Source organism: Lissotriton vulgaris, chromosome 6 (genome assembly GCF_964263255.1).
Source record: "Lissotriton vulgaris chromosome 6, aLisVul1.2, whole genome shotgun sequence".
Lineage (NCBI taxonomy): Eukaryota > Metazoa > Chordata > Amphibia > Caudata > Salamandridae > Lissotriton > Lissotriton vulgaris.
In genome coordinates, this window is record NC_141694.1 from 1,901,775,286 (window position 1) to 1,901,800,591 (window position 25,306).

The window sequence follows — 25,306 nt, forward strand, 5'->3', positions numbered from 1 at the left end:
CGAGACAAAATATGATGGGGAACCATTTGATAAAATAAGGGCGGCAGTCTGGACTAAGTTGAAATTAAAATACCCTGATGTTCCCGACATTGGGTCTCTCATGTCTCTGACCATGCAAACAAATGAGGACCCTATTAATTTCATTTCTAGAATGAAAGAAAAATGGCATCAGGAGCTAGGTGACTCCTGGAATACAACGGGAGGAAACAGCAGGCTCTTTTACCACATGGTTAAGAGGGGATTACCAGACGACGTGCAGGAGAAATTAGATGGGGTGGTAGCCATGGAAGCAAAACCATGGCCTGAGATACAGGACCACATCATACATTTCTGCAAAAAGAAAATAGAGCAGGAAAGAAGTAGACAATTAGCCATTGAAAATGCAGCTGCAAAGCTAGTACAGCAGAAGCTTAATAAGAAAAAGGATACAGTGGACAATCTCATGCTGGCGGCACCAGTCAGCCAAATGACAGCTGTCACCACCTTTCCACAGGACGCTCGAAATGTCCTCGCCAACAATCCCCAGCCCACTCCGCAGCAAGTGCAGCAGCCTGCCGTGCAATATGCGCAAGCACAGCCGCCACAAACACAACCAGCCATACAGTATGTACAGACTTCACCACAGCCAGCCATACAGTATGTGCAGACTCCGCCACAACAGACAGTACAGTATGTGCAAGCCCAGCAGCAGCCCACAGTGCAGTACATCCAACAACAGCCCCCAGTGCAGTATCTTGCACCACACCCGGCCTACAGTAATGACCAACATCAGTATTACAACAACAATAGAAATACCGGGATGCAGGGAAGGGGCAATGGACAGCAAAGGGGCCAACAGCAGTCAGGCCAACGTACATGCTTCTATTGTCACAAGGTGGGACACCTGCAAAAAGAGTGTCGCTCTAGGATTCGAGACCAAGGCCAACAAGTTATGGGTCCCGCCCAGCAAGCACCCCTGCAGTTCCAACCACAACAACAAATGTATGCTCAAGCACCCCAGATGGTGTATGCTTATGCCCAACAAGCACCACAGCAGAATATGCAACTAGCACAGCTCCAGACACCCGTAATGACCCAAGCTCAACAACCATCCGTAATGATGCAAACTCCCGTGCAACTGCAGCAACAGTCACCCTCATACCAAGTGATGCCCCAAGCCCAAGCTGCCCCACCACCAGGTGGTGTGGTAGTCACTTCCAATAACCCATTTGCGCAAGGCACCATCCAGCAATACTCACGCTAGGAAAGCCCACAGACAACTCTTGTGTGCCCAGTTTTATCATGCATCATGAGCGGTGAAGATGACCCCACCGTCCTGGTCACGATAAATAACAAAACATATAGCTTCCTCATTGACACAGGCGCCACGTACTCCTGCATTACAGGCGGACACCTGCCTATTTCTGATCAAGTAGCGGACACACAGGGATTCTCTGGGGCAATAGCAAGGGTCCCCTTTACAAAGCCAGTACCCCTGCAAATAGGAGACCGGGTGCTGGAACAACAACTGCTTTATTCACCACACTCTCCAGTCAACCTTTTAGGGAGAGACCTAATGGCTAAACTGAACATGACTATTCACTTCCATGAGAACGGAACAATGGTTTGCTCTATACCTGGCACACCCTTAGCTAGAATGATGGCACTCACTGCTCAATCTTCCCTGACAGATCAAATGAGGGCTCGCCCTGTGGATGAACAAGCGTTCTCCACTGCGGTACACATCATTGTAGCCAACACACCTGAACTGCACCAGCGCACTGTCCAGCTCCCGAAGGAATTTCTCTTTCGTCCGGAGTCCCAGCACTTTCAGATATGGGACAGCAGCATGATCCTAGGCATACGTGCTCTTCACATTACACCTACATACGGGGCATTCATAGCAGGAGACGACAATATGCGCTCATGGGCCTGTGTGATTTTCATTGAACCCGGACACCAAGTGAGGGACATTACAGATGAACAGCTCTTTGGTGATCCTGATAACTATCCAATAACAGAGATTGTCTACGAGTATGAGGTACCTCTGTCAGCGACAGTGGAAAAAAGAACACCCACTGCCCCGCAGAAATATGACTCAGTGCGTGAAGCTGACTTAGCCCAAGTCCCGCCACACCTGTGGACCACCGGTCCTAATGATGTGGGCCTCATCCGTTCTGCCACTCCCTTTAAGATAACACTGAAACAAGGCGCGATCCTACCCAGAATAAAACAGTACCCACTTTCCAAGGAAGCAGAGGAAGGCATTGCCCCAACAATACAAGCCCTGCTAGATCAAGGAGTCATATACCCATGTGTATCTCCAGTTAACACCTGCCTTTTTCCCGTGCGCAAAGGCAAGACCAATCAATGGCGCTTAGTTCATGATTTGCGCTCAATTAACAACATAGTGGTACCAGAATTTCCCATTGTCCCAGACCCTTCCGTCATCCTCACCAATGTTCCCCCGGATGCACAATACTTTTCAGTGATCGACCTGAAAAATGCGTTTTTCAGCGTCCCCCTTCACCCAGACAGTCAGTACCTATTGGCTTTCGTATTCGGCGGGGTGCAAATGACTTACAGGCGTTTGCCTCAGGGGTACTGTGAGTCCCCGAGCGTATTCAACAGAGTCGTCAAAGAGGACTTATCGAACTTCCAATGTCACAGTACCTTACTGCAGTATGTCGATGATATTTTGCTCTGCAGCACTACAGAATCCCAGTGCAGAACTGATACAGTCTCTCTGCTCACAACACTAGCTCACAGAGGCTACAAGGTGGACAAAAACAAACTTCAGTACTGCCAAACAGAAGTACAATACCTCGGTCAGTTAATATCAGCATCAGGGAGACGGGTCACGCCAGACAGAGTTGAAGCCATCAAAGGGACATCAGAGCCCCAAACTGTCAAAGACATGCAAAAGTTCCTAGGATTAGTGAACTATGTCCGCCAGTGGGTCTTTGATTTTTCCACAATAACTGCCCCCTTGTTGAAAGCAGTTAAAGCAGCCAAAGACAGACGCAACAAAATAGACTGGACACCCGAAATGACAGTATCCTTTAAACAGCTCAAAGATGAAATAACAAACGCACCAGTGTTAGGCACACCTGACTACACAAAAGAATTCTACCTGTTTACCCACTGCAATGGCCAGGTCATGACTGCCGTCCTCACTCAGAAATACCCAATGGGCCACAAGCCCCTTGCTTACTTCAGCGGAATGCTAGATTCAGTCATGAAAGGTCATTACCCCTGCGAGCAAGCTCTTGCTGCGGCAGCCTTTGCAGTGGATAAAAGCACACCCATTGTCATGGGATCCCCTTTGACACTATACACTGAGCACGCTGTCTTTGCCATAATTCAGAAAGCTAAAACAACATTGACAACACAAAGAGTGTCAGGCTATGAAGTCATACTGTCATTACCCTCCCTGAAGGTTGTTAAATGTCACACAGTCAACCCAGCCACATTCTTTGCCCATCCCATTGCCGCATCCGATGATGACACCCATGACTGTGCCACATATTGTCCCGATGAGTCAGGAGCAGCAAAAGAGGACCCCCTGCCAAACAGCACTGTATATTTTGTAGATGGGTCCTCCACAATAGACCAAGAAACAGGGATCAGATACACAGGAGCCGCAGTGGTTAGGGCTCAGCAGCATGAGTCCTCTGACTCCCTAGACATTGTACAACAAATTACATTGCCATCGCACTACTCCGCCCAAGCCGCTGAACTAGTGGCACTAATTGCCGCTTTAAACAACGGGGCTGGTGACCGCATCACTGTATACTCAGACTCTGCATATGTCACAACAACGACACACTCAAGCATCTTGCGCTGGAAAAGGCGCGGATTCCTCAAATCAGATGGAACACCAGTATGTCACAAAAAATTGTTGGAAGAACTAATAGAAGCCCTGACACTTCCAACAGAGGTAGCCGTTGTCAAATGTGCTGCTCACACGAATGGACAAGACTTTGTGTCCAGAGGCAACGCTCTGGCAGACTGGGCAGCCAAAGCTGCAGCCAGACCCCCCCTACCTTTCACTGAGCATGACCCACACAACACCCCAATTTTACTTGCCCAAGCTGTAACACCAACAGAACTGACAAAGACAAATGAAGACAGTGTACCCTTAACACCACACACAGACAACAACAACGACACAAACACCACCCCTCTTGATCCAAATGCTTCCTGCCCACTCGATGACACACAACAATACGATTTCATTGCCCAATTGCACCTCAGAGAGATACAAGAAAGTGCACCACCACAAGAGAAAGAGTTATGGAAAAAGAGGGGAGTACAGCAGGACCCTGCTGATTTTATTTACAGACAGACCATGTCCGGAAAACCCGTCATGCCACAAGCCTTACTGCAGGTGGCACTGGATCAACTTCACCTTCCCGCACATGTCTCCCGAGATAACATGTCCACCACATTACAAGCAGACTGGTTCATTCCCAATGCTTATGAACTAATACAGCTATTTGTTAACAAATGCATCATTTGCCAACAGTATTCCCCAAACCCAACTCTCAAAACTGTTGCCTCCACTATTCCTAAACCTTCTGGCCCATTCAAAGAACTCCACCTTGACTATGTCGACATGATTGATCGGTGCCAAAATTACCGATATCTCATTGTGGTAGTATGCCCCTTCTCACGGTGGATCGAAGCTGGACCATGCGTCCACTGCGATGCCAAAGCAGCAGCCACATTCCTGCTCCGTGACGTCATCTCCCGCTTTGGAATTCCTTCCGCCATCAGGACTGACAACGGAAGCCATTTTTCAAACGCCATCTTCTCCTCTCTCACCACAATGCTAGGCATCAGACACAAGCTGACATCCGCTTACCACCCCCAAAGTAATGGCATTTGTGAACGCCTCAATGGTTTACTCAAAACCAAAATAAGCAAAATTAGCGCCACCATTGGCAAAAAGTGGCTCTACTGTCTCCCACTGGCCCTCTTCTCATTAAGAAATTCCCCGAGCTCGGATCACCACCTCACCCCCCACCAACTTGTCACCGGACGATCCATAAATGTAGCAGTCCCTCCCAGCAGGCCCAAAACTGATAGCGAGTCATCCTCTGAGATTGTTAAGGCTGAGCTTTATGACTTCCTGTGCACACTAACCCGCGCTGCGCAGTTCCTCTCTGTCCAGGTATCCAAAAGGAAGGAGAAGGGCCCCATCGATCCTGAGCTCCCACCTATCCGTCCTGGAACTCTCGTCTTCATCCGGAGGCACGTCAGGCGTTGGAAAGATCCTAAGTTTGACGGACCCTTTGAAGTGATTGACTCTTCTCCAACTGCCATCCGGATAGCCGAAAGGAAAGCATGGATCCACAGGAGAGACGTCCGCTTCGATCCTGCACCTGCGCAGCAACAGCCAATGGACTAAAAGAGGGAAGCAACATGGCCATGATCCCCCTGAATGAGGACGACGGCTTCCCATCCACCGTTCCATCCATCATTGAAGAAGAAGAAGAAGAAGAAGACGTCCACGAATATAGCGCCTATGAAGCAAAGTTATGTATACTCACTGTTCTTATGTTTTGTATTATTGTTGGAGTGGCACTAGCAACATTCAACTGGTATATCTTTTTTCTTGCTGTAAAAAGTTATAGTGATAGAAGCAGCCAAGATGCCTCACTGCCTATTGTTCCATCCACTGTACCAGCGGTCACACTCAAACAGCAGAAAGCACCACACAGCACACTAGGTCCTGAGCTCCCGGAGAATAGCATTGCTAGCAGCACGTCCATTAGTATGCACCTTGAACTCTCACCCGGTAGCCCAGAGGGAAGGACTAGTCCCTGGAATACAGCTACCAACGCCACAGAACGAGCGTCCCGTCGACACCCTCCCCGCCACCATAGACCACGTAGATTTGCCTTCGCCATACCCCCATACATGACAAAGTCGAAACCCCGTATCCCCTCCCCGTTTGTCCCCGGCACCCATATAGACACAAGACACAAGCCCAAAGGAATGTCGCTAAAAACATTCCAACATCTCGTGCAAATACAAGAAGGCCTAGGGCCCATGCTCAGCCTACCCCAAATAGTAAGGGACCATTCAGTCCACTCCTCTATGGTAGACAACTCCTGGTACAGGGACATGACAGCAGTTGGGAAAATAGTAACAAATGAGTCTTGCTACGTATGTTCCTACATTCCCCATGCAGTAGGGGCTGACAGACTGATTTTTCCCAAGGAAGTTCCACCACACATAGCCATATGCCTTCTTCACTTGTACCTCTGCCGGATAAAAGGGCAGATTCGGGTCCTTTCAGCCCGAAAGGAAGTAGTCTTTGTAAACACCACTACATGGGATTACATTTACACTGTGCACAAGGTTGTCACCGACCTAGCTGAACTCGGGGAGGAATTCAAAGAAATGCGAAGGACAGGGGTACAGGACATGGATTGGCAGGAACAGGGCATTAGGAAACGTGGGTACATAACAAACAACACACCCCGGACAGGATGTGATCTATCATATAGACACCCACACCCACCAGGCCAACACCACTGCCCATGCAAGGATAGGACAATGCTACGCCTCCTGGCGCAGGTCTACCTTAACAACAAGTGGCAGAGCCCCGGAGGGTTTTGGTGTAAGGCGGCAGCCTTGGGACCCCCTTGGGCGGACGGGAACGAAGGGGAAAAGTGTGGTCAAATATGGGCTGAGGAGAGCGGGAGGTACACGTGGAGTGGGGAAGGAATGCCAGAACATAAAAAAGGATTCAAACTGAAAAACCCTTCTCTTTGTTTCATAGGTAATGGCTCTGTCGCTGTTGGGCGCAACACAGATTGTAATTCCACGATTTTCAGCTTCGACATGCAGTTCGGCACCACTACTCTAATGGATTATTACTGGGCTTGCGGAGAGCACCTCTATCCCCAACTACCTCCTCAGTGGCTCGGACTGTGTACCTTGGTAACTTTGCATGAAATTCATCTGGTCGTACCAGCATCAAATGCTTCCCACATCCTGTCACATCCAATGACAGGTGACCTGACATTCCTCCATCGACACCGGCGAGCAGCAGAGTACTTTGCAGGAGAAGCCCGTGGTAAGGTCCCAGAAGAGTTCCGCCTCTTTAGCGAGGCCCAGCTTTTCTTCGGAGGGGCATTCCCAATGTTTCAAACTCAGGCTAATGCCCGCTGGCTGGAAGTAACCCGCTATGAGGTCATGAAAGCAATAAACAGCACCAGAGATGGCCTAAATGCAATAAGGGAAGAACTGCGCCCATTACGACTAATGGTTCTGGAACATTGTTACTTCCTTGACATGCTAACGGCCAAAGATGGTGGTCTGTGTCATCAAATAGGAAAATCCTGCTGCACTTTCATACCTGGAAACGACGAGGACAACGGATCCATATCAAGGGCCATTGAGGAGTTGACTAACTTGGGAAAAGAAATGATCGAGGAAGGAGGTGCCCCTGCAGACATTATCCCAACGGACTGGTTCGACTTTGACTGGATGCCCTCCTGGCTAACTGCTATTCTAAAGCTGATGATACCTATAGTCGGGATTATGGTCTTTCTGTGTTGCGCCTTTCAGCTGGGGAGTCACTGTATCAAGAGATTGAGCACAAAAGCGGTAGGGATGAATTATGCTAGGACAGGGATTTACCAGACACCAAAATATGAAGACATAGATCGGGCTCCTGGGGACGGGAATGGAGAACAGGTACAAATGATCGAGCTAGGACAATGTAGTACACATCCAGCACCACCTGACACACACTCTGGAGTACCATCAGCCCCACCTCTTCCCCCAGGTAGAGACACACTGAGCAACGACACTACAGCTACTCAGTATGAGCGCCTGCTCAACAAATCAGGTCAACAGTATATCCAACTACTAAGGTCAGACGAAAATGTTGCACGTCCAACTAGTTTTAAGTGCTATGTCAATGACATGCCATGGATTCCACCATTAGCAGAAAATTCAACAAAATACTCACTTAAGAGTGTGTTCATAAATGAACAAGAGGGGGCAGATGATGGAGGGTCCCGTTCTACCATCTAACATCACCAGAAAGGAGAGTTCTGACAGCCCTGGTAACATGAAGGTCTGATGTGGGCCCTGCGTGATAAAAATCTGAAAATATGCCAAGATAACTAGCTTTCCTCATTAGTAAATAAAGGCCCCAGGGCCCACTATGCATGCAGGCTTACAAACACACGTTTCTGTGCACCAAAATAAACAAGATGAAAATAGGCCTTCAAAAGAGTGTTTAGCTTCACTGTCAGCTCCCAGACCAACACCCACACACACACACTTACCCTGGTACACGTGGTATAGCTTCCTGAAAACATTGCTAAAAGTATTATTTTTTTGAAACATAGCTTGCTCAAGTTCAAACAGCAACCTCTGGCGATACTCTGCTCCTATCATTAGGTCCAGCACGTGCAGATATGAAGAAATGTACGTGACCAACTGTCACAGTTTAGAAATGTACATGACAGCCTGTCCTTTTTAGGAAAGAAAACAAGATGTTCACTGTTCAGAAGTGTCCAAAGCAAAATGTTCAGTACAAGTGTCCTTCCGGTGTCCTGGAACACTTGTGGTCAAACCGCCTGCACAGAATAAGGCGTAGGCCAGTGTCACCGGAGAACCTTAGTTCCTCAATTTGAGGTATAACAAGACCCAACCGTCAAATTTGACCTCAGACCTTTCCTGCGGGTGCCCTGCTGCATGAGCGTGGAAGGATCTCTCGGCTAGCCGAAGACTATCTGACTTGGGACGTCGACGCCTCACTCAGGTTGTGGATCTCCCAGGGCAGATAGCCCATCTCTATCTCTCTCTAGATCTCTGACCCTTCAACTATCTCTCTTCATGGTTATATTCCTGTATGGTAGGCTCTTTTAATTCAGGTGACTGGTCTCACTCTCAGCTATTACCAGACACTGAATTAATAGCAGAATGTTCTATTTCAGTTAATTCTACTTACGCCTTCTTTGCCCTGCCCTCATAATTCAGGGCTCTGATAGAAATGTGCAATCTATAACAATGGACCTGTTCTAGATGGTTGGCCCATAGATAGTTGGGCTCTATATTCTTGTACTCAGTAGTGTAGCATCTTTGATCATCTGTGTTAATGCTCTTTTAAGTACATTTCATTCCAGTATTACCTTGAGATATTTTGAGCATTAGTCATCCAGCATTCATACCAGACAGAGCGAAGTCTGGGTCACATTTAGAAAATTACATTGTTGCTTGAATTGATATGCATTTAGTTCTCTGTTTGTTAAGTGAAAAATAAAGTGCCACTCCAATTCGAACGTCTGGTATCTTACATATGTATTCCTTCTCTTACTCAGTGAAGTGCTGTGTTGGTGATGTGCGAATTCTAGCCACACCCAAAAGTGGTGACCACTGACCGAAGGGGTCAAGACTTTCCCCTTCACAGTCTGATCTTAAGCTTCAAGTTTAAAGTTAGACTTCATGTCTAAAGTTAGACTTCAGGTCTGATCCTAAGCTTCAAGTTTAAACTTAGACTTCAAGTTTAAAGTTAGACTTCAGGTCTGATCTTAAGCTTCAAGTTTAAAGTTAGACTTCATGTCTAAAGTTAGACTTCAGGTCTGATCTTAAGCTTCAAGTTTAAAGTTAGACTTCATGTCTAAAGTTAGACTTCAGGTCTGATCCTAAGCTTCAAGTCTAAAGTTAGATTTCAGGTCTGATCCTAAGCTTCAAGTCTAAAGTTAGACTTCAGGTCTAAACTTAGATTTCAGGTCTAAACTTAAACTTCAAGTCTAAACTTGACTTAAGTTCAAAACCTAGATTTCAGGTCTAAAGTTAGAGTTCGGGTATAAACTTAGACTTCAGGTTTAAACTTAGACTCTAGGTCTAAACTTAAACTTCAAGTCTAAAGTTAGATTTCAGTTCTAAACTAAGACTTTATGTCTAAAGTTAGACTTTGTGTCTAAACTTAGACTTTAGTTCTAAACTTAGACTTTAGGTCTAGACTTAGACTTCAGGTTTAAAGTTATACTTGAGGTCTGATCTTAAGCTTCAAGTCTAAAGTTAGACTTCAGGTTTAAAGTTAGACTTGAGGTCTGATCCTAAGCTTCAAGTCTAAAGTTAGACTTCAGGTCTAAACTTAGATTTCAGGTCTAAACTTAAACTTCAAGTCTAAACTTGACTTAAGTTCAAAACCTAGATTTCAGGTCTAAAGTTAGACTTTGGGTATAAACTTAGACTTCAGGTTTAAACTTAGACTCTAGGTCTAAACTTAAACTTCAAGTCTAAAGTTAGATTTCAGTTCTAAACTAAGACTTTATGTCTAAAGTTAGACTTTGGGTCTAAACTTAGACTTTAGTTCTAAACTTAGACTTTAGGTCTAGACTTAGACTTCAGGTTGAAAGTTAGACTTGAGGTCTAATCTTAAGCTTCAAGTCTAAAATTAGACTTCAGGTTTAAAGTTAGACTTGAGGTCTGATCCTAAGTTTCAAGTCTAAAGTTAGACTTCAGGTCTAAACTTAGATTTCAGGTCTAAACTTAAACTTCAAGTCTAAACTTGATTTAAGTTCAAAACCTAGATTTCAGGTCTAAAGTTAGACTTTGGGTATAAACTTAGGGGCAGATTTATGTTAACTGGTGCATCCCCAGGGATGCGCCAGTTAACATGCGCCACAGTGCGCCACAGCTCCGCCAGCCATGGTGCGCCGCATTTATAATGCGGCGCACCATGGTGCAAAAACGGCACAGATGCGTGACGCATCTGTGCCGGAAATGTGTCGCATTGCTGGAGTTGCGTCGCAAGCGCGACGCAGCTCCAGCAAGGCTCGGGGATGCCCCATTTTAACAATGCTGCATCAAGACCTACGCCTGCTTCAAGCAGGCGCAGGCTTTTGACGCAGCATTGGCTTAAAAGTGACTGAGTGAAATCTCATAGATTTCTCTCAGCCCCTTTTGCGAGGCGCACCTGCCCCGAAACGCCCACCCTGCGCCAGAACGCCCACAAGCGGCGCAGGGCTTTACAACGTGACGCATCTGCCTAGATGCGTCACGTTGTAAATCGTTCGTAGGGATGCGCCACGTTTACGCCGCCTTGCGTGACGCAACAGCGGCGTAAATGTGGCGCAAGGGCCTCATAAATCTACCCCTTAGACTTCAGGTTTAAACTTAGACTCTAGGTCTAAACTTAAACTTCAAGTCTAAAGTTAGATTTCAGTTCTAAACTAAGACTTTATGTCTAAAGTTAGACTTTGTGTCTAAACTTAGACTTTAGTTCTAAACTTAGACTTTAGGTCTAGACTTAGACTTCAGGTTTAAAGTTAGACTTGTGGTCTGATCTTAAGCTTCAAGTCTAATGTTAGACTTCAGGTTTAAAGTTAGACTTGTGGTCTGATCTTAAGCTTCAAGTCTAAAGTTAGACTTCAGGTTTAAAGTTAGACTTGAGGTCTGATCTTAAGCTTCAAGTCTAAAGTTAGACTTCAGGTCTAAAGTGAGACTTCATGTATAAAGTTAGATTTCAGGTCTAAACCTAAACTTCAGTTAGACTTCAGGTCTAAAGTTAGACTTAAGGTCTAAAGTTAGATTTCAGGTCTAATCCTTAACTTCAGGTCTAAAGTTAGACTTCAGGTCTAAAGTTAGATTTCAGGTCTAAACCTAAACTTCAGTTAGACTTCAGGTCTAAAGTTAGACTTCAGGTCTCAAGTTAGTCTTCAGGTGTAAATTTAGGCTCAGGTCTAAGTTTACCTTCGTGAATCAGGCACACAATGTGTAAGAAAGTCCATGTCCAAGTTGTACGCTTTATCAACGTTTCAAGAAAATGATATCAAAATCCCACACTAGTAGGAACCCCAAACCATGCTGTGCATAATAATAGAGTTCATACCACAAATGAAATCTGGGGCAGAGGGGATACAGCGGCCTCAGTGTGAGTCCAGAGCAGCTCAGTCTCCAGTAGGAGAAGCTCCCTCACAAGGAGCAGGACCCCTCTGGCCTCTGAGGTGCAAACACTCTCCAAACACAGAGCTCTCACCCTCACCTGGTGTCTGCCGACGTGGAGTCCCGCTCATGTCCACAAGGGTTTCTGTGCCCACAGTGGTCCTGTTTCCAAAGAGCAAGGCGTGCGCCTGCTTGCTTTAGCTCATGACCCCCCAGCTTGGAAGGACCAAGGTAATGCCCAGACACCCCTCATGCATGAATGAGAACAGCACCTGTAGGCCCGCCATGGATACTCACTCCAGCCTCTTCAGTCTGCAGTCTGGATGCCGGAGCCCCTCACACAGCTCTCTCACGCCGGGGTCCCCCAGATCGTTGTCCGTCAGGGTCAGCTCCTGAAGAGATGGGTTGGTACAGAGGACTTCGGCGAGGTCTCCACAACATGACCCGGCCAGCAAACAGTTCCTCAGACTACAAGAGGCAGAAAGGTCTCAGCGTTAGTGGGGGTGTAACTCCTGGTGCAGAGGGAGTAAAGCATTTACAGACCAACAGCCAAGGACGATGAGCCATCGAAAAGGGACATCGCACTTCCTTTGGCTCTCTCCCAACCGTCCATGACATGACCGGCAACACATGACATTTGACGTGAGACCATGTCCTGAGCAGAAGTGATGTCATAAGGCCTTTCACTGTGATTACATCACAGAAAGTGAGTGTCCATTGATCTTGATGACGTCGCAGGACGTGAAGTAATTAAATACATTATTTTTAAAAACTGCCATAAGTGGCAGATACATTTTAAAAAACTGAATGAAGACGATGGACCCGAATCACAAAAGTAATCTGTGGCAAAATCCTAACTTTACGACTTTCGGTATTCACAAAAGGCATTTAAGAGTAGTAAAGGTAGGATTTTGTCTTCAGTTTTGGTCTTAAGACAAAATCCTAACTTAAGTTAAACTTCAGTTAGGATTTTGTCTTAATTTTGTCTTAAGTTTTGGTCTCAAGACAAAATCCTAACTTAAGATAAACTTAAGTTAGGATTTTGTCTCAAGTTTGCCTTAAATTTTGGTCTCAAGACAAAATCCTAACTTAAGTTTAACTTAAGTTAGGATTTCGACTTAAGACCAAAACACAAACTTAGGACAAAATCCCAACTTTACTACTCCTAAATGCCTTTTGTTAATACCGAAAGCCGTAAAGTTAAGATTTTGTCTCAGATTACTTTTGTTAATCGGGCCCTGTGTGTCTGTTTTAGTTTGAACCGTATAATAACTACAGCACTGTGTGATATTGCAGGGTCTGTGTGATATCACAGGGCCTGTAGGATATCGCAGGGCCTGTATGATATTGAAGGGCCTGTATGATAACACAGGGTGTGAGAAGTTGGCCTGATATATGATGTTTCCAATTCTGGAACCACCTTGTATCAGTCCAAACAATCCCCTTATGGTGTCTGGTTGTAAATCAACCTTATAGACAAGCTATCTTAATGGTAGAATAGACTAAGCAGCCTTAAAGGCTTAACTCAAGAGGTCGTGTTAAGCGAGCTGTTTTACCAATCACAACCCTGTAATACCAAATAAAAGGACACCACACAAGTATATATTATAAAAATATATGTGCTTATTTCTAAAATAATCCCCAGTACTCTTTATGAGCAAAGGGGCACAAGCGTTAAATCAAAAGCACAATATAACATACAAAGTTGCACAATTATGGATGAGGGCGGGTGGCCACTCAAACCATATATTAGGAAAGTGGTATAAGAGAAACCAATCGAACAGTGGTTAGGCCTATGGCCTAGGGAATCGCTGGGAGCAGTCGGGACTAGCAATGCTGAAGTCGGGAAAAGCCCGCGGGATTCGGGTGCAGCACTTAAAGTGCGGCTTGCACCAATGCAATGTCAATGGTGCGGAAAAGTTACACAAATAGAGTTTTAGGATACTTCCGCTGAACCTAGAAGGACAAAACTTTAGACACAGACCCTAGAGGTGTGTACCAGTGTGAGAACACTGGCGTTGCAATGTTACCTCACCCACAGGAAGCGGGTGCATAGGGTCGAAGTGGCGTCGGGTTTCGTCACGCAGGTTCTTGGGGCTTGAAGCTGAAGATGCTGCAGGCGATGTGAAGGAGAAGAGTCCGGTGTGATCCAAGGGTGGATCAGAGTAGAAAAGTACCTGAAAGCAGAGGGGACAGAGTCTGGGTCACTCAGCAGTGACCAGGGTGGAACCAGGATGGAACCAGGCAATGTCGGGCGCAATCAGGTGGTTGTCGAGGAGCTTCTCTCCGCTGGCACGTGGGCTCTGGGGCATCTGTGACATCCAGGAGCGGGTCACGAGCTGTCCCACGCAGGCTCTCACCGTCGGCGCTGTCGGCTTTAAGATCGGAGTCAACAACACCTGGCAAGAGCAATCCACGCGGGATTGGGAGATCGCTTCTCACTCGGACCAGGAGGGTCAGAGTGGGGGCTCCTTTTCAGAGGAGCTGGTGCAAGTCTGGAGCAACCAGAATCGCAAGTCGGTTTTAGGTTTTTGTCAGCACATGGGCCACAAGCCAGCTGGCAAGTGACCGGGCCAACGCATTGAGCCAAATCAAGCAGAAGGGCCCCACGCAGCACTCGTCGAGTGTAGAGGGGTGAGCTTCGGTGCAAGAGTAGCTCAGGGTTGGGGCTTCGCAAACCCCGGTGTACAGCTTCGAGGGTCATTCGTGGGCTGCACGGTCAGCGTCTCGTGGTCTTTTCAAGATGGCGTGCCCCACGCTTCCGGTCGCCTCCACGGGTCTCAGCTCTGCAGGGACTATGAATCGGGCTGTGGGAAGGCAGGCAAGCTTGATCTCGTTGATCTTTGTCGCTCGAGTTCCGGCGGGAACTGCAACAAAGCAGACGTTGAGGTGCTGGATGGTGCCTGTTTGCACAGGGTGGTCACTCCTTGACCACAAGGGAGATTCTTCAGTCTTCTACGTTGAGTAGGATGTCGAAGGGTCCAGAGTTTTGTTTCTTATGTTTCGTCAGGATAATCTGAGTTGCATTGGCACTGCTCCCACTCTTATTTGAATCTGGTGGGCTGGATTACCTGCTAGGTCCCCTCCTATGGGTGGGACCCAGGAAGGGGGTGGATACACCCCTTTCCTTTGATCTAGGCCGCGCTGGGACTGGGGCTGGTGTGCCTCAGAACCGGTTTGGCCGGATTATGCAAGGGGCAGCCTTGTGCTCCCCAGGCAGTGTCTGGTTTCTTTCAAACCTCCCTGCTACAATCCACTATCTCCTGTCTGGGGTGGTGTAACACCGCCCTGTGACAGGAAACCCTTTGTCCAGGCCTCCTCTGCTGAGTTCCGGTCAGCAGCAGGAGGTCAGACCCGTGTCTGTGGCAGAGGCATCCATTTTGTGGATCTTAGGCTCTTCTAAAAATCAACCACGTTTCAGTAAAGTAACATGTCTTCTCCCTCTAGAGGGGTGGAATGCTACCCCCGTCGCCAGGACTGGCGAGGGGGTAGTATTCCAATTCGTATGACACCTTACACGACATGTTTTGATAAAGCCAAACCAAAGTTAACATATAACCGCGAGGATTCTAATGCACTTAATAGTATATGGTTTGGCATTATCCCGGAACAGCTAAGGGAATTGGTCCCGACAGCTGCAGACAGGCTCAGCTCATGCTAGAGTCCCATCTCACATTAAACCACGCACTCTGCCTCCAGGATTGTTAAGGCCTGCCATAGGAGTGGCTTATAGGCTTATATGTGTCCAGTTAGGTTTAGATATAGGTATACTATATCTAAGCAAGGGGTGATTACACCACCTTGCCCCAGCTGAGTGATCAGCCAGTTGTGTCAATTTTAGATAGCCAGCCAGGGGTGGCAAAAGATATGCTGCAGCCCCTGGTAGGCCTTGGATGCACCTATGCCCTGGGCACCTATAGTGCTCTGTACAGGGGCTGATAAGGTAACCCAAGCCAATCTAGTTATGCACCTAGGGTACATGGAATCCATTTTACAGAGAGAGCAGATAGCCTGGGGCCCTGATTAGCAGGGAACCAGGCCAACTAAGTCGAAAACCAGCTAAACACAAGGCAAAAAATCTGGGGTAACCATAGTCAGGTAGCTACCTTCCTACACAGGGCCTGTATTGCAGGGCCTGTGTGATATCACAGGGCCTGTATGATATAGCAGGGTCTGTATAATATCGCAGGGCCTGTGTGATATCACAGGGCCTGTATGATATTGCAGGGCCTTTGAGATATCACAGGGCTTATGTAATATCACAGGGCCTGTATGATATCGCAGGGCCTGTATGATATTGCAGGGTCTCTGTATATCACAGGGCCTGTGTGATATCACAAGGGTTGTATGATATCATGACGGCCAGTGTGATATCACGAGGGCTTGTGTGATATCGTGAGTGCCTGTGTGATATTACACGGCCTGCATGATATTACAGGGTATGTGTGATATCACAAGGCTAGTATGATATCATGAGGGTCAGTGTGATATCACAATGACCTGTGTAATATCACAGGGCCTGTGTGATATGACAGGGCCTGAGTGATATCAGGAGAGACAGTGTGATATCACAAGGACCTGTTTGATATCATGAGGGTCTGTGTGATATCACAAGGGCCAGTTTGATATCATGAGGGCCAGTGTGAAATCACAAGGGCCAGTGTGAAATCACAAGGGCCAGTTTGATATCATGAGGGCCTGTGTGATATCTAGAGGGCCTGTGTGATATCACAAGGGCCAGTGTGAAATCACAAGGGCCAGTTTGATATCATGAGGGCCAGTGTGAAATCACAAGGGCCAGTGTGAAATCACAAGGGCCAGTTTGATATCATGAGGGCCTGTGTGATATCGCAGGGATTGTGTGATATCGCAGGGAATGTTTGAGATCACGAAGGCCTGTGTGATATCATGAGGACCAGGCGGTTATCTTAAGGGCCTGTGTGACATTATGAGGGCACGTGTGATATCGCATGGCTTGTGTGAGATCACTGTGGCCTGCCTGAGATCACAGGGCCATGACAATCGCCCACTCAGCTACAGTCATAGTTTGAGCAAGACGACCCCCCTGACTCTCACGAGTTGCCCCGCTGACCCATTGTTTTTCCACAGTAAACAGTCGCAGCGGTTTGATGTCCCCCAAAGAACCCCACATTCATGGTCGCTCTTTGCGGGGTCCCCTGTGACAAGGACTGAGAGCCCAGAGTGGTGCTCTGAGGGAGGGGCCACCTCCCTCTCTGCCTGGGCTCGTGCACCTGGCAGCCATGACGATAAACGTTAAAGGGCAGGGCCAGGTCTTTGAAATGGTCTTTAAAGGGCAACGCCTACAGGAAGTGTTCTAGCAGCTCCCTTACTGAGGCCCTGGGCTCCCAGGTGTATCGGTGTGAATGACAGGTATGTGTACACTCAGGTACTAGTGAGGACAAGCATGCAGCCTGTGTGCATGTCATGGTTAGTGCATCAGGCTTCCCTCTGCACATGTATGCACATGCACATGTAAGGAGAAAGGCCCTGTGCAGACTGCCCAGACCTCTGCCCACATGGGCACATGGACCTCCATGCATTCCCTCCCCAGACTCCTGCCTGCAGAGGGTCACCGTCCCCTGGGTCTGGGAGCCTTCAGTTCCTCGCTTTGTACTTTGCTGTTCCCCTCAACACCACCATGAACCTCTGGCTGGCCAGCCTCACAAGCCATCTGGCTTCCTTACTGACCATAAGACACTGTGGCGGTTGAGCGGCTGGGAACCCCCAAGAAAGGGCCCCTGTGATCCAGGCCTGGAATGTGCTGTGGGTACCATGCTTCCTGTGCCATTGGTACCCTGCCCCACCTCACTGGCCAGTACTACCAGGGTTGAAGCCTGTCTGGGGTGACTTATGACCCCATCTCGAGGGAACCTGGCACAGCAGTTTGGGCTGGACTATTCCTATTGGAGCAGGACCTGGGCTGATTTGCATACAGCTGGTCTCCACCTAGGGTAGCAAAGTAGACAAAATATAATGGATTGGAATGCGTCCATGAGTAATCAGCAGTGACTGGGATTAATTCAACATTCCACGCATCACCTATTCGGTTTCATCTCAGGAGCCCTGGGAGCCGTGCAGGAAAGTGTCTCCCACCCAGTACCAGCCACCCATGAAGGCTGCTGCCAACAGCATATTGTGATGACCCCCTTTTACCCCTGACCCTGCCAGTGTACCCTCTTGTCTACTCTATTTCTTGAAGATCACTTTGGTCTGGCACCAAGATTGCGTAGGAGGAAGCGAGGAGCGGCTTCACTGATCTCAGCTTTAGAAACCACTAGTACCTTTGTGACACCAAGGAGAGATCTCCATGGCTGAGCCCCAGAATGAAGACACTGTATCTGTTCCCCCGACTGCGACCTTGGGGGCAGTGTCAATGACTTGACATATTGATTGTCCTTTGTGATTGCCCCCCTGTAGCCAAAGTGCCATGAAGCACAGCCTCACTGCTCCCAGCGCCTCACTGCTGAACCCACACAGCTGCACAATATCCACACGCTCACCTCAGGGCTGGACAAGAAGGGGCTCTGTTGCCTAGCATCTCATAACTACATGTTTTGTAAATTGTTGGGTATTCAGTCAGAAGCCCCATTGTGGCCCCATTGTGGCATCTGTGCTTTGTAAATTATTAGAAGCACCAAACACTTGACCATTATGTTTATTTCTGCTGGTTAAGACTAAGGTCTCCCTCTCCCATCCAGTGTAATTAAAGACCCCCCCCCCCACCCCCCCAGGACTGGCCTAGGCACAGAGGATCCCTGATTTCAAGCTCCCTATGCCCGGTTCCTGAAGATGGGCCCTAAGCAGAGGTGGTCCCTTCATGCAAAGGGCCAAGGCAGGCTGCTAGTGATGGGCCCTAGACTGAGGCCTTACCACAAGACCCAGGTCCGGCTGCTGGTGATGGGTCCTAGACTGAGGCCTTCCCACAAGTCCAGACCCAGGTCCTGCTGCTAGTAATGGGCCCTAGACTAAGGCCTTCCCACAAGTCCAGACCCAGGTCTTGCTGCTGGTGATGGGCCCTCTACTGAGGTCTAAACACAAGTCCAGACCCAGGTCCTACTGCTAGTGATGGGCCCTAGACTGAGGCCTTCCCACAAGTCCAGAGTCTGCTGCTAGTGATGGGCCCTAGACTGAGACCTTCCCACAAGTCCAGACCCAGGTCCTGCTGCTAGTAATGGGCCCTAGACTGAGGCCTTCCCACAAGTCCAGAGTCTGCTGCTAGTGATGGGCCCTAGACTGAGGCCTTCCCACAAATCCAGACCCAGGTCTTGCTGCTGGTGATGGGCCCTCTACTGAGGTCTAAACACAAGTCCAGACCCAGGTCCTACTGCTAGTGATGGGCCCTAGACTGAGGCCTTCCCACAAGTCTAGACCCAGGTCCTACTGCTAGTGATGGGCCCTAGACTGAGGCCTTCCCACAAGTCCAGACACAGGTCCTGCTGCTAGTGATGGGCCCTAGACTGAGGCCTTCTCACAAGTCCAGACCCAGGTCCTGCTGCTGGTGATGGGCCCTAGACTGAGGCCTTCCCACAAGTCCAGAGTCTGCTGCGAGTGATGGGCCCTAGACTGAGGCCTTCCCACAAGTCCGGACCCAGGACCTGCTGATGGTGATGGGCCCTCTACTGAGGTCTAAACAAAAGTCCAGATCCAGGTCCTGCTGATTGTGATGGGCCCTAGACTGGGGCCTTCCCACAAGACCAGACCCAGGTCCTGCTGCTGGTGATGGGCCCTAGACTGAGGCCTTCCCACAAGTCCAGACCCAGGTCCTGCTGCTGGTGATGGGCCCTCTACTGAGGTCTAAACACAAGTCCAGACCCAGGTCCTGCTGATTGTGATGGGCCCTAGACTGGGGCCTTCCCACAAGTCCAGATTCTGCTGCTAGTGATGGGCCTTAGACTGAGGCCTTCCCACAAGTCCAGACCCAGGTCCTGCTGCTAGTGATGGGCCCTAGACTGAGGCCTTCCCACAAGTCCAGACCCAGGTCCTGCTGCTAGTGATGGGCCCTCGACTGAGGCCTAAACACAAGTCCAGACACAGGTCCTGCTGATGGTGATGGGCCCTGCACTGAGTCCTTCCCACAAGTCCAGACACAGGTCCTGCTGATGGTGATTGGCCCTGCACTGAGTCCTTCCCACAAGTCCAGACACAGGTCCTGCTGAAGGTGATGGGCCCTAGACTGAGGCCTTCCCACAAGTTCAGACCAAGGTCCTGCTGCTGGTGATGGGCCCTAGACTGAGGCCTTCCCACAAGTCCAGACCCAGGTCCTGCAGCTGGTGATGGGCCCTCTACTGAGGTCTAAGCACAAGTCCAGACCCAGGTCCTGCTGCTGGTGATGGGCCCTAGACTGAGGCCTTCCCACAAGTCCAGACCCAGGTCCTGCTGCTAGTGATGGGCCCTCGACTGAGGCCTAAACACAAGTCCAGACACAGGTCCTGCTGATGGTGATAGGCCCTCGACTGAGGCCTTCCCACAAGCCCAGACCCAGGTCCTGCTGCTAGTGATGGGCCCTAGACTGATGCCTTCCCACAAGTCCAGACCCAGGTCCTGCTGCTAGTGATGGGCCCTGCACTGAGGCCTAAACACAAGTCCAGACCCAGGTCCTGCTGCTGGTGATGGGCCCTGCACTGAGGCCTTCCCACAAGTCCAGACCCAGGTCCTGCTGCTGGTGATGGGCCCTAGACTGAGGCCTAAACACAAGGCTAGACCCAGGTCCTGCTGCTGGTGATGGGTCTGAACCGCACAGCCACAATGGCCTTAAATCCAATGAAAGCGAGAATGGCAGGGCATACGTAGAGCGGCACAACCTTCTCCATGGCTAGCAACAGGCGGACTCATGTGTTACACAGCAACAAACACTTCCAAGACCTCCTAACCCTCAGGCAGGTTGCCACTGGTGCACCACTCGCTCTGATGTGCCAGCCAGAACATGTCTCAAACTGGGGTGCACTGTGCTAGGTGAAACTGGGCTACGAAAGAAGATCGAACGCATTGTAAATGAAGAGTAATGCACTCACTCGAGCTTCTGTAGTTTGCAGCCGGGATGCTTTAACCCTTTACACAACTCTTTCACGCCAGAATCCTCAGCTTGATTGAAGCCGAGGTCCAGGTCCACCAGAGATGAGTTTGCGCTGAGCGCAGAAGAGAGGACGATGCAGGACGGAGGTTTGAGGCAGCAGCTCCACGCCCTGCAGGGGGCAGAGAGAAGAGAGGTGGTGGCGAGTCATGTTAGGAGGGGGGAATGGATATACAGGCACACATGCACACTCATTCACACCCATGATTTTGCACACGCTATTGTGCACACATCCCTTCACAACACTCATGACCAAGTATTCAAACAGACATGCACGCACACACACACCAAACATTACCTGTAGCTCTGCCTCAGCAGTCCAAGGAGGGTTGGGACTGCTGCCTTCCCTCATTAGTTGACCTTATGTCGGCCCATGAGGGAAGGCAGCAGTCCCAACCTCTTCACGAGTTGGGTGGGGTCAGTGAGACTGCTGACCCCACCCCTCGCTGTGACGAGGTGGCACTTCTGGACTTAAAACTGAAGAACCCATATCTGAGGCAATGAGTGACGCTTCCCCTCGTCACTGAGAGGGAAGGCCTCATAGACCTTTGATGAGCTGAGGAGGTCACGCCCACAGGAGCTGTGACATCCTCAGCCCAGCAAAGTTCGGCTCAGGCAGTCAGGAGTCTGCACATTTAGCACATCTAGCTCTTGGCTGCTTGACCTGAAAATGAAGGCTTGGATGGGTCTCTGATGCTTAAGAATAGTTTAAGCTTGCTTAACCATGCAAACTGATCTTCACAACATGTTTGTCCTAGATATTCTTGCCACAATATTTTGCACACACAATATTTTTCTACAATATTTTGTACAAACACAAACTATACACCACTGCTTACCTGAGACTGGAGCAGGTCAGCAGCCAGGGGTTCAGGGCTTCCAGATGTTCAGGGCTCAGCTTTGAGTCGTTTATGCAAAGTCTTCTAATTCCAGAAGTGTTTTCCAAGCAAAACTGCAGGATTTCACAGTCCATGCTGTCTGTTATGCCACAGATTTCCACATTTTGGAGGTGGCCAATGGTGCTCTTGACACACTCTCCGTCCTGGAGCTCAAACAGGTAGTACAGCAGGCCCTTCAGGTCAGGGGTCCCCTCTGCAGGGCTTGGCTGCATCTTGTCTTTAATCCACTGCATTAATTCAGATTTTCTGTCCAATGAAGCCTTTAGTTTCAATCCGTCCTCCAAGTGATTCAGGTTCTCTTTACTGAGGAGGCCGAACAAGAAGCGGACAGCAAACCTTAAGTGATAGTGTTCATAGTTTCTGGACTTCTCCAAAAAGTTGACCAGATCTTGCTGAGGACTCTGTGCCAAGTTTACATTGTCTTCACTTTCTTCAAGTACAAAGAAGAGAGCTGCTAAAAACTCTTGAAAGCTCTTGTGAATGAAGCAGTAGACTTGCTTCGACGCGGCAACGTTCTGGAATATATACGGTTTGGTAAAGAGTGACGGTATTTCTAAGACTGTAAGTCCATGTCTGATGACCTCCTCCTCCTCAAAGAGCGTCTTCTGCTCACAGGCGCCTTCTCTGGCCAAGGCACAAAGCCTCTTGAGAATCCTTTGAGTTGGCTCCCTCGACTCTGCCCTCGGCTGTTTGAGTACAAGGGCGAGAAAGGACAAGTACAGCGAAGAAAGTGTTCGGAGAGAAAATCTGACCTCTGTGCCTGTGGCTGCCTGATGTTTGAGGACACTGCACACCATCCAACAAATGATGGGAACAAAGCAGGCAGCAGAGAGGACTTCAGTCTCTTGTACACAGTGAAAAGCCTTTGCGCCTAATGTTTGGCTGCCAAAATATTTGTTAAAATATTCCTTCCTGTCATTTTCAGAGAATCCAAGAATCTGGACAAACCGGTGAATCTTCACGTGCATGCTGAGCGTCATCAGAGCAGCTGGCCTTGTGGTGATTATTATGTGTGCCTTCTGAAAAATCATTTTCCTCATAACACTGCACTGTGCATCTTCCATGGAAGCCTTCTTCTTGGGATCATCTTCTAGCGAAAGCAGAGGGCACCTCAGTTCATCGAAGCCATCAACGACAAAGAGCAGTTTCTTAGGATCCACCTTCAACGCTTCCATTGGTTTCAACATCTCAAGGTAGCTCTGGAACAGAAGGTCGGCCATCTTGTTCTGTCCAGGGGCCCGGCTGATCTCTCTGCACGGTACAAAGAATGCGTAATCAAACCTTCCCTGGAAAAGCTGCCTGGAAGCCCAGTCCTCCATGATCCTCAGGGCAGTCGTCGTCTTCCCAATCCCGGCGACTCCCAGCAGGACGATGATCCTGGGAGAATTCCCATGTTTGTCTGGTTCAAACAACCTACTGACTCGTGTGTAAGAATCAGCACCTATATGGCTCATGATCTCCAGGTGATTGCTTCCAGAGGACAGTGTGTCGTGTTCTGCCCTCCTCGTGTGATATTGATTATCGATAAGGACCAGCCTGGTGTACTCTTCCTCCAGCTGGAAGCATTCTCTGCTGACCGTATTCTTTTCTTTCAAAGCTTGGACTCTTTCAAGTATGTTTTCCATATATTGCGTCCTCTGCTTCACTGAAACACAGAAAAGCAGTTTACAAAGTATTTCTATGTGTGGTGTGCACAATCAGATTGAGACAAGGAGAGGAGGAGAGTATGGGTTTAGACAAAAGAACAGTACCCTTGTGTGGTTGTGTCGGGCCATTTTCATTGCTAAGGGATTGCTCTCTGTCAAATAGAAGCATCTGTGTAAAGGAAGGCATTGCAAGGGTTATGTCTAATTGTATGTTACATACATCCACATTCTTTATGTTATTTTATGTTATGCTTATTTGTAGAGCGCCCTACGACCAGTGAAGGTATCCTTGCACCGAAGCACGTGCGACCTGGTCTGGCCAAGGGCTAGGCTAGTGGGACCGAGTCGGAAATCTGTGTCTTCTCCAGGATTCTAGAATGGAAGAGACGGCTACGATGAAAGCAGGAGACAGACCCTGCGTTCACCTAGACGGCCATGGTGAGTTGGTTGTTGGTTACTGTTGTGAGGTCCTTTCCGTGTGGTGCCTGGAGGGGTGTGGGTCTCATCAGGTGGAGTCCCCCAGCGCAGTGTCTTTGGCAAAGACTCCTACCTCCTCCTCAGCTCTTGAATTTCACAAAAAAAAATGTAAGAACAGGTTGTTCATGAAGCCCCAACACTGGCTTAGGATACAGCTCCTGCTTCAGTGCCAAGATAACCTCCTGGGTGAGTTGTGCGCTATACAAATACACATACCAGAGCACAACATGGGTTTGCATCACACAACATGGGTGGATGCCCTTGAGCCTTCTATACAAGGCCTACTTGATGCAAAGTAATGCACGGCAGGGGATTGAGTTACTTTATCTTGCAAAGCCATGCAAGTTAGGCTTTGCGTGGCTTTGTAAATCCCAAAACAGGTTTTGTGTCGTGAATAAACTCATGCTTCACAGAGCTTCAATGGACGGACCACAGCTGCGTCCACTTCACCTTCAAGAAAACAACGACCCACCACCACCAGCAACAGACCGCCCGCAGAAGCTGGAACAAGATCACAGCAGACCAGCTCGCCACCTCCCTGAGCCAGCACCCTCCTGCCAGCTCAGCGAACCCCAGCCAGGCCGCCGACAACCTCACGAAGTGGATCAGCAACTGCGCGGACGAACTCGCCCCACTGAGGACCCCGCCCAGCAGACCCGGCAGCAAGAAAGCCCCATGGTTCACCGACGAACTCAAGAGCTCCAAGAAGAACTGCCGAGCCCTCGAGAAAGTCTGGAGAAGGGAACCGACACCGGACAACAGGACCTCCTTCAAACCTGCCACCCGGAAACACCACCAGCTGATCCGCGCCGCCAAGAAAACAGCATTCAAGGACCGGTTGGACAACAACGCACACAACTGCAAGGAACTCTTCAACATCGTCAAAGAGCTTTCCAACCCCAGCGCAGGAAACAACGACATCACCCCATCGCAAGACCTCTGCAACTCCCTGGCTTCATACTTCCACAACAAGATCACGGACATACACAACAGCTTCAACAACCAACCAACGCACACCATGACCGAACAACCACCCCCCACCACCACCCTCCACGCCTGGACCCCGATCAGCACCGAAGACACCATCCGCACGATGAACTCCATCCACTCCGGATCACCGACCGACCCCTGCCCTCACCACGTCTTCAACAAAGCCGACGCTGTCATCGCACCCCACCTGCGAGACATCATCAACACATCCCTCGACACCACCATCTTCCCCGAGAGCTGGAAACACGCCGAACTCAGCGCCCTACTCAAGAAACCAACAGCGGACCCCACCGACCTCAAGA

At 49.0% G+C, this 25,306-nt stretch overlaps 2 protein-coding genes and 1 pseudogene across 4 annotated transcripts in view; 2 read left to right on the forward strand and 1 right to left on the reverse strand.

Annotated features, from left to right (window-relative positions):
* Window positions 1-25,306, reverse strand: part of LOC147709849 (NACHT, LRR and PYD domains-containing protein 3-like) — a 242,536-nt gene that overhangs the window by 163,348 nt on the left and 53,882 nt on the right. For all 3 annotated transcript variants that reach the window (XM_086928304.1, XM_086928306.1, XM_086928305.1), the window contains 3 exons: window positions 21,832-23,536; window positions 20,934-21,104; window positions 12,199-12,369 (listed from right to left, as the gene is read on the reverse strand). In XM_086928304.1, coding sequence (XP_086784430.1) covers window positions 12,199-12,369; window positions 20,934-21,104; window positions 21,832-23,536 — 2,047 coding nt within the window. The remainder of the gene's footprint in view (window positions 1-12,198; window positions 12,370-20,933; window positions 21,105-21,831; window positions 23,537-25,306) is intronic.
* Window positions 3,140-4,135, forward strand: LOC147709850 (uncharacterized; annotated as a pseudogene).
* Window positions 5,205-8,056, forward strand: LOC147709851 (uncharacterized). Its single transcript, XM_086928310.1, has one exon. The coding sequence runs from the start codon at window positions 5,329-5,331 to the stop codon at window positions 8,032-8,034; it is 2,706 nt and encodes a 901-aa protein (XP_086784436.1). The 5' UTR covers window positions 5,205-5,328; the 3' UTR covers window positions 8,035-8,056.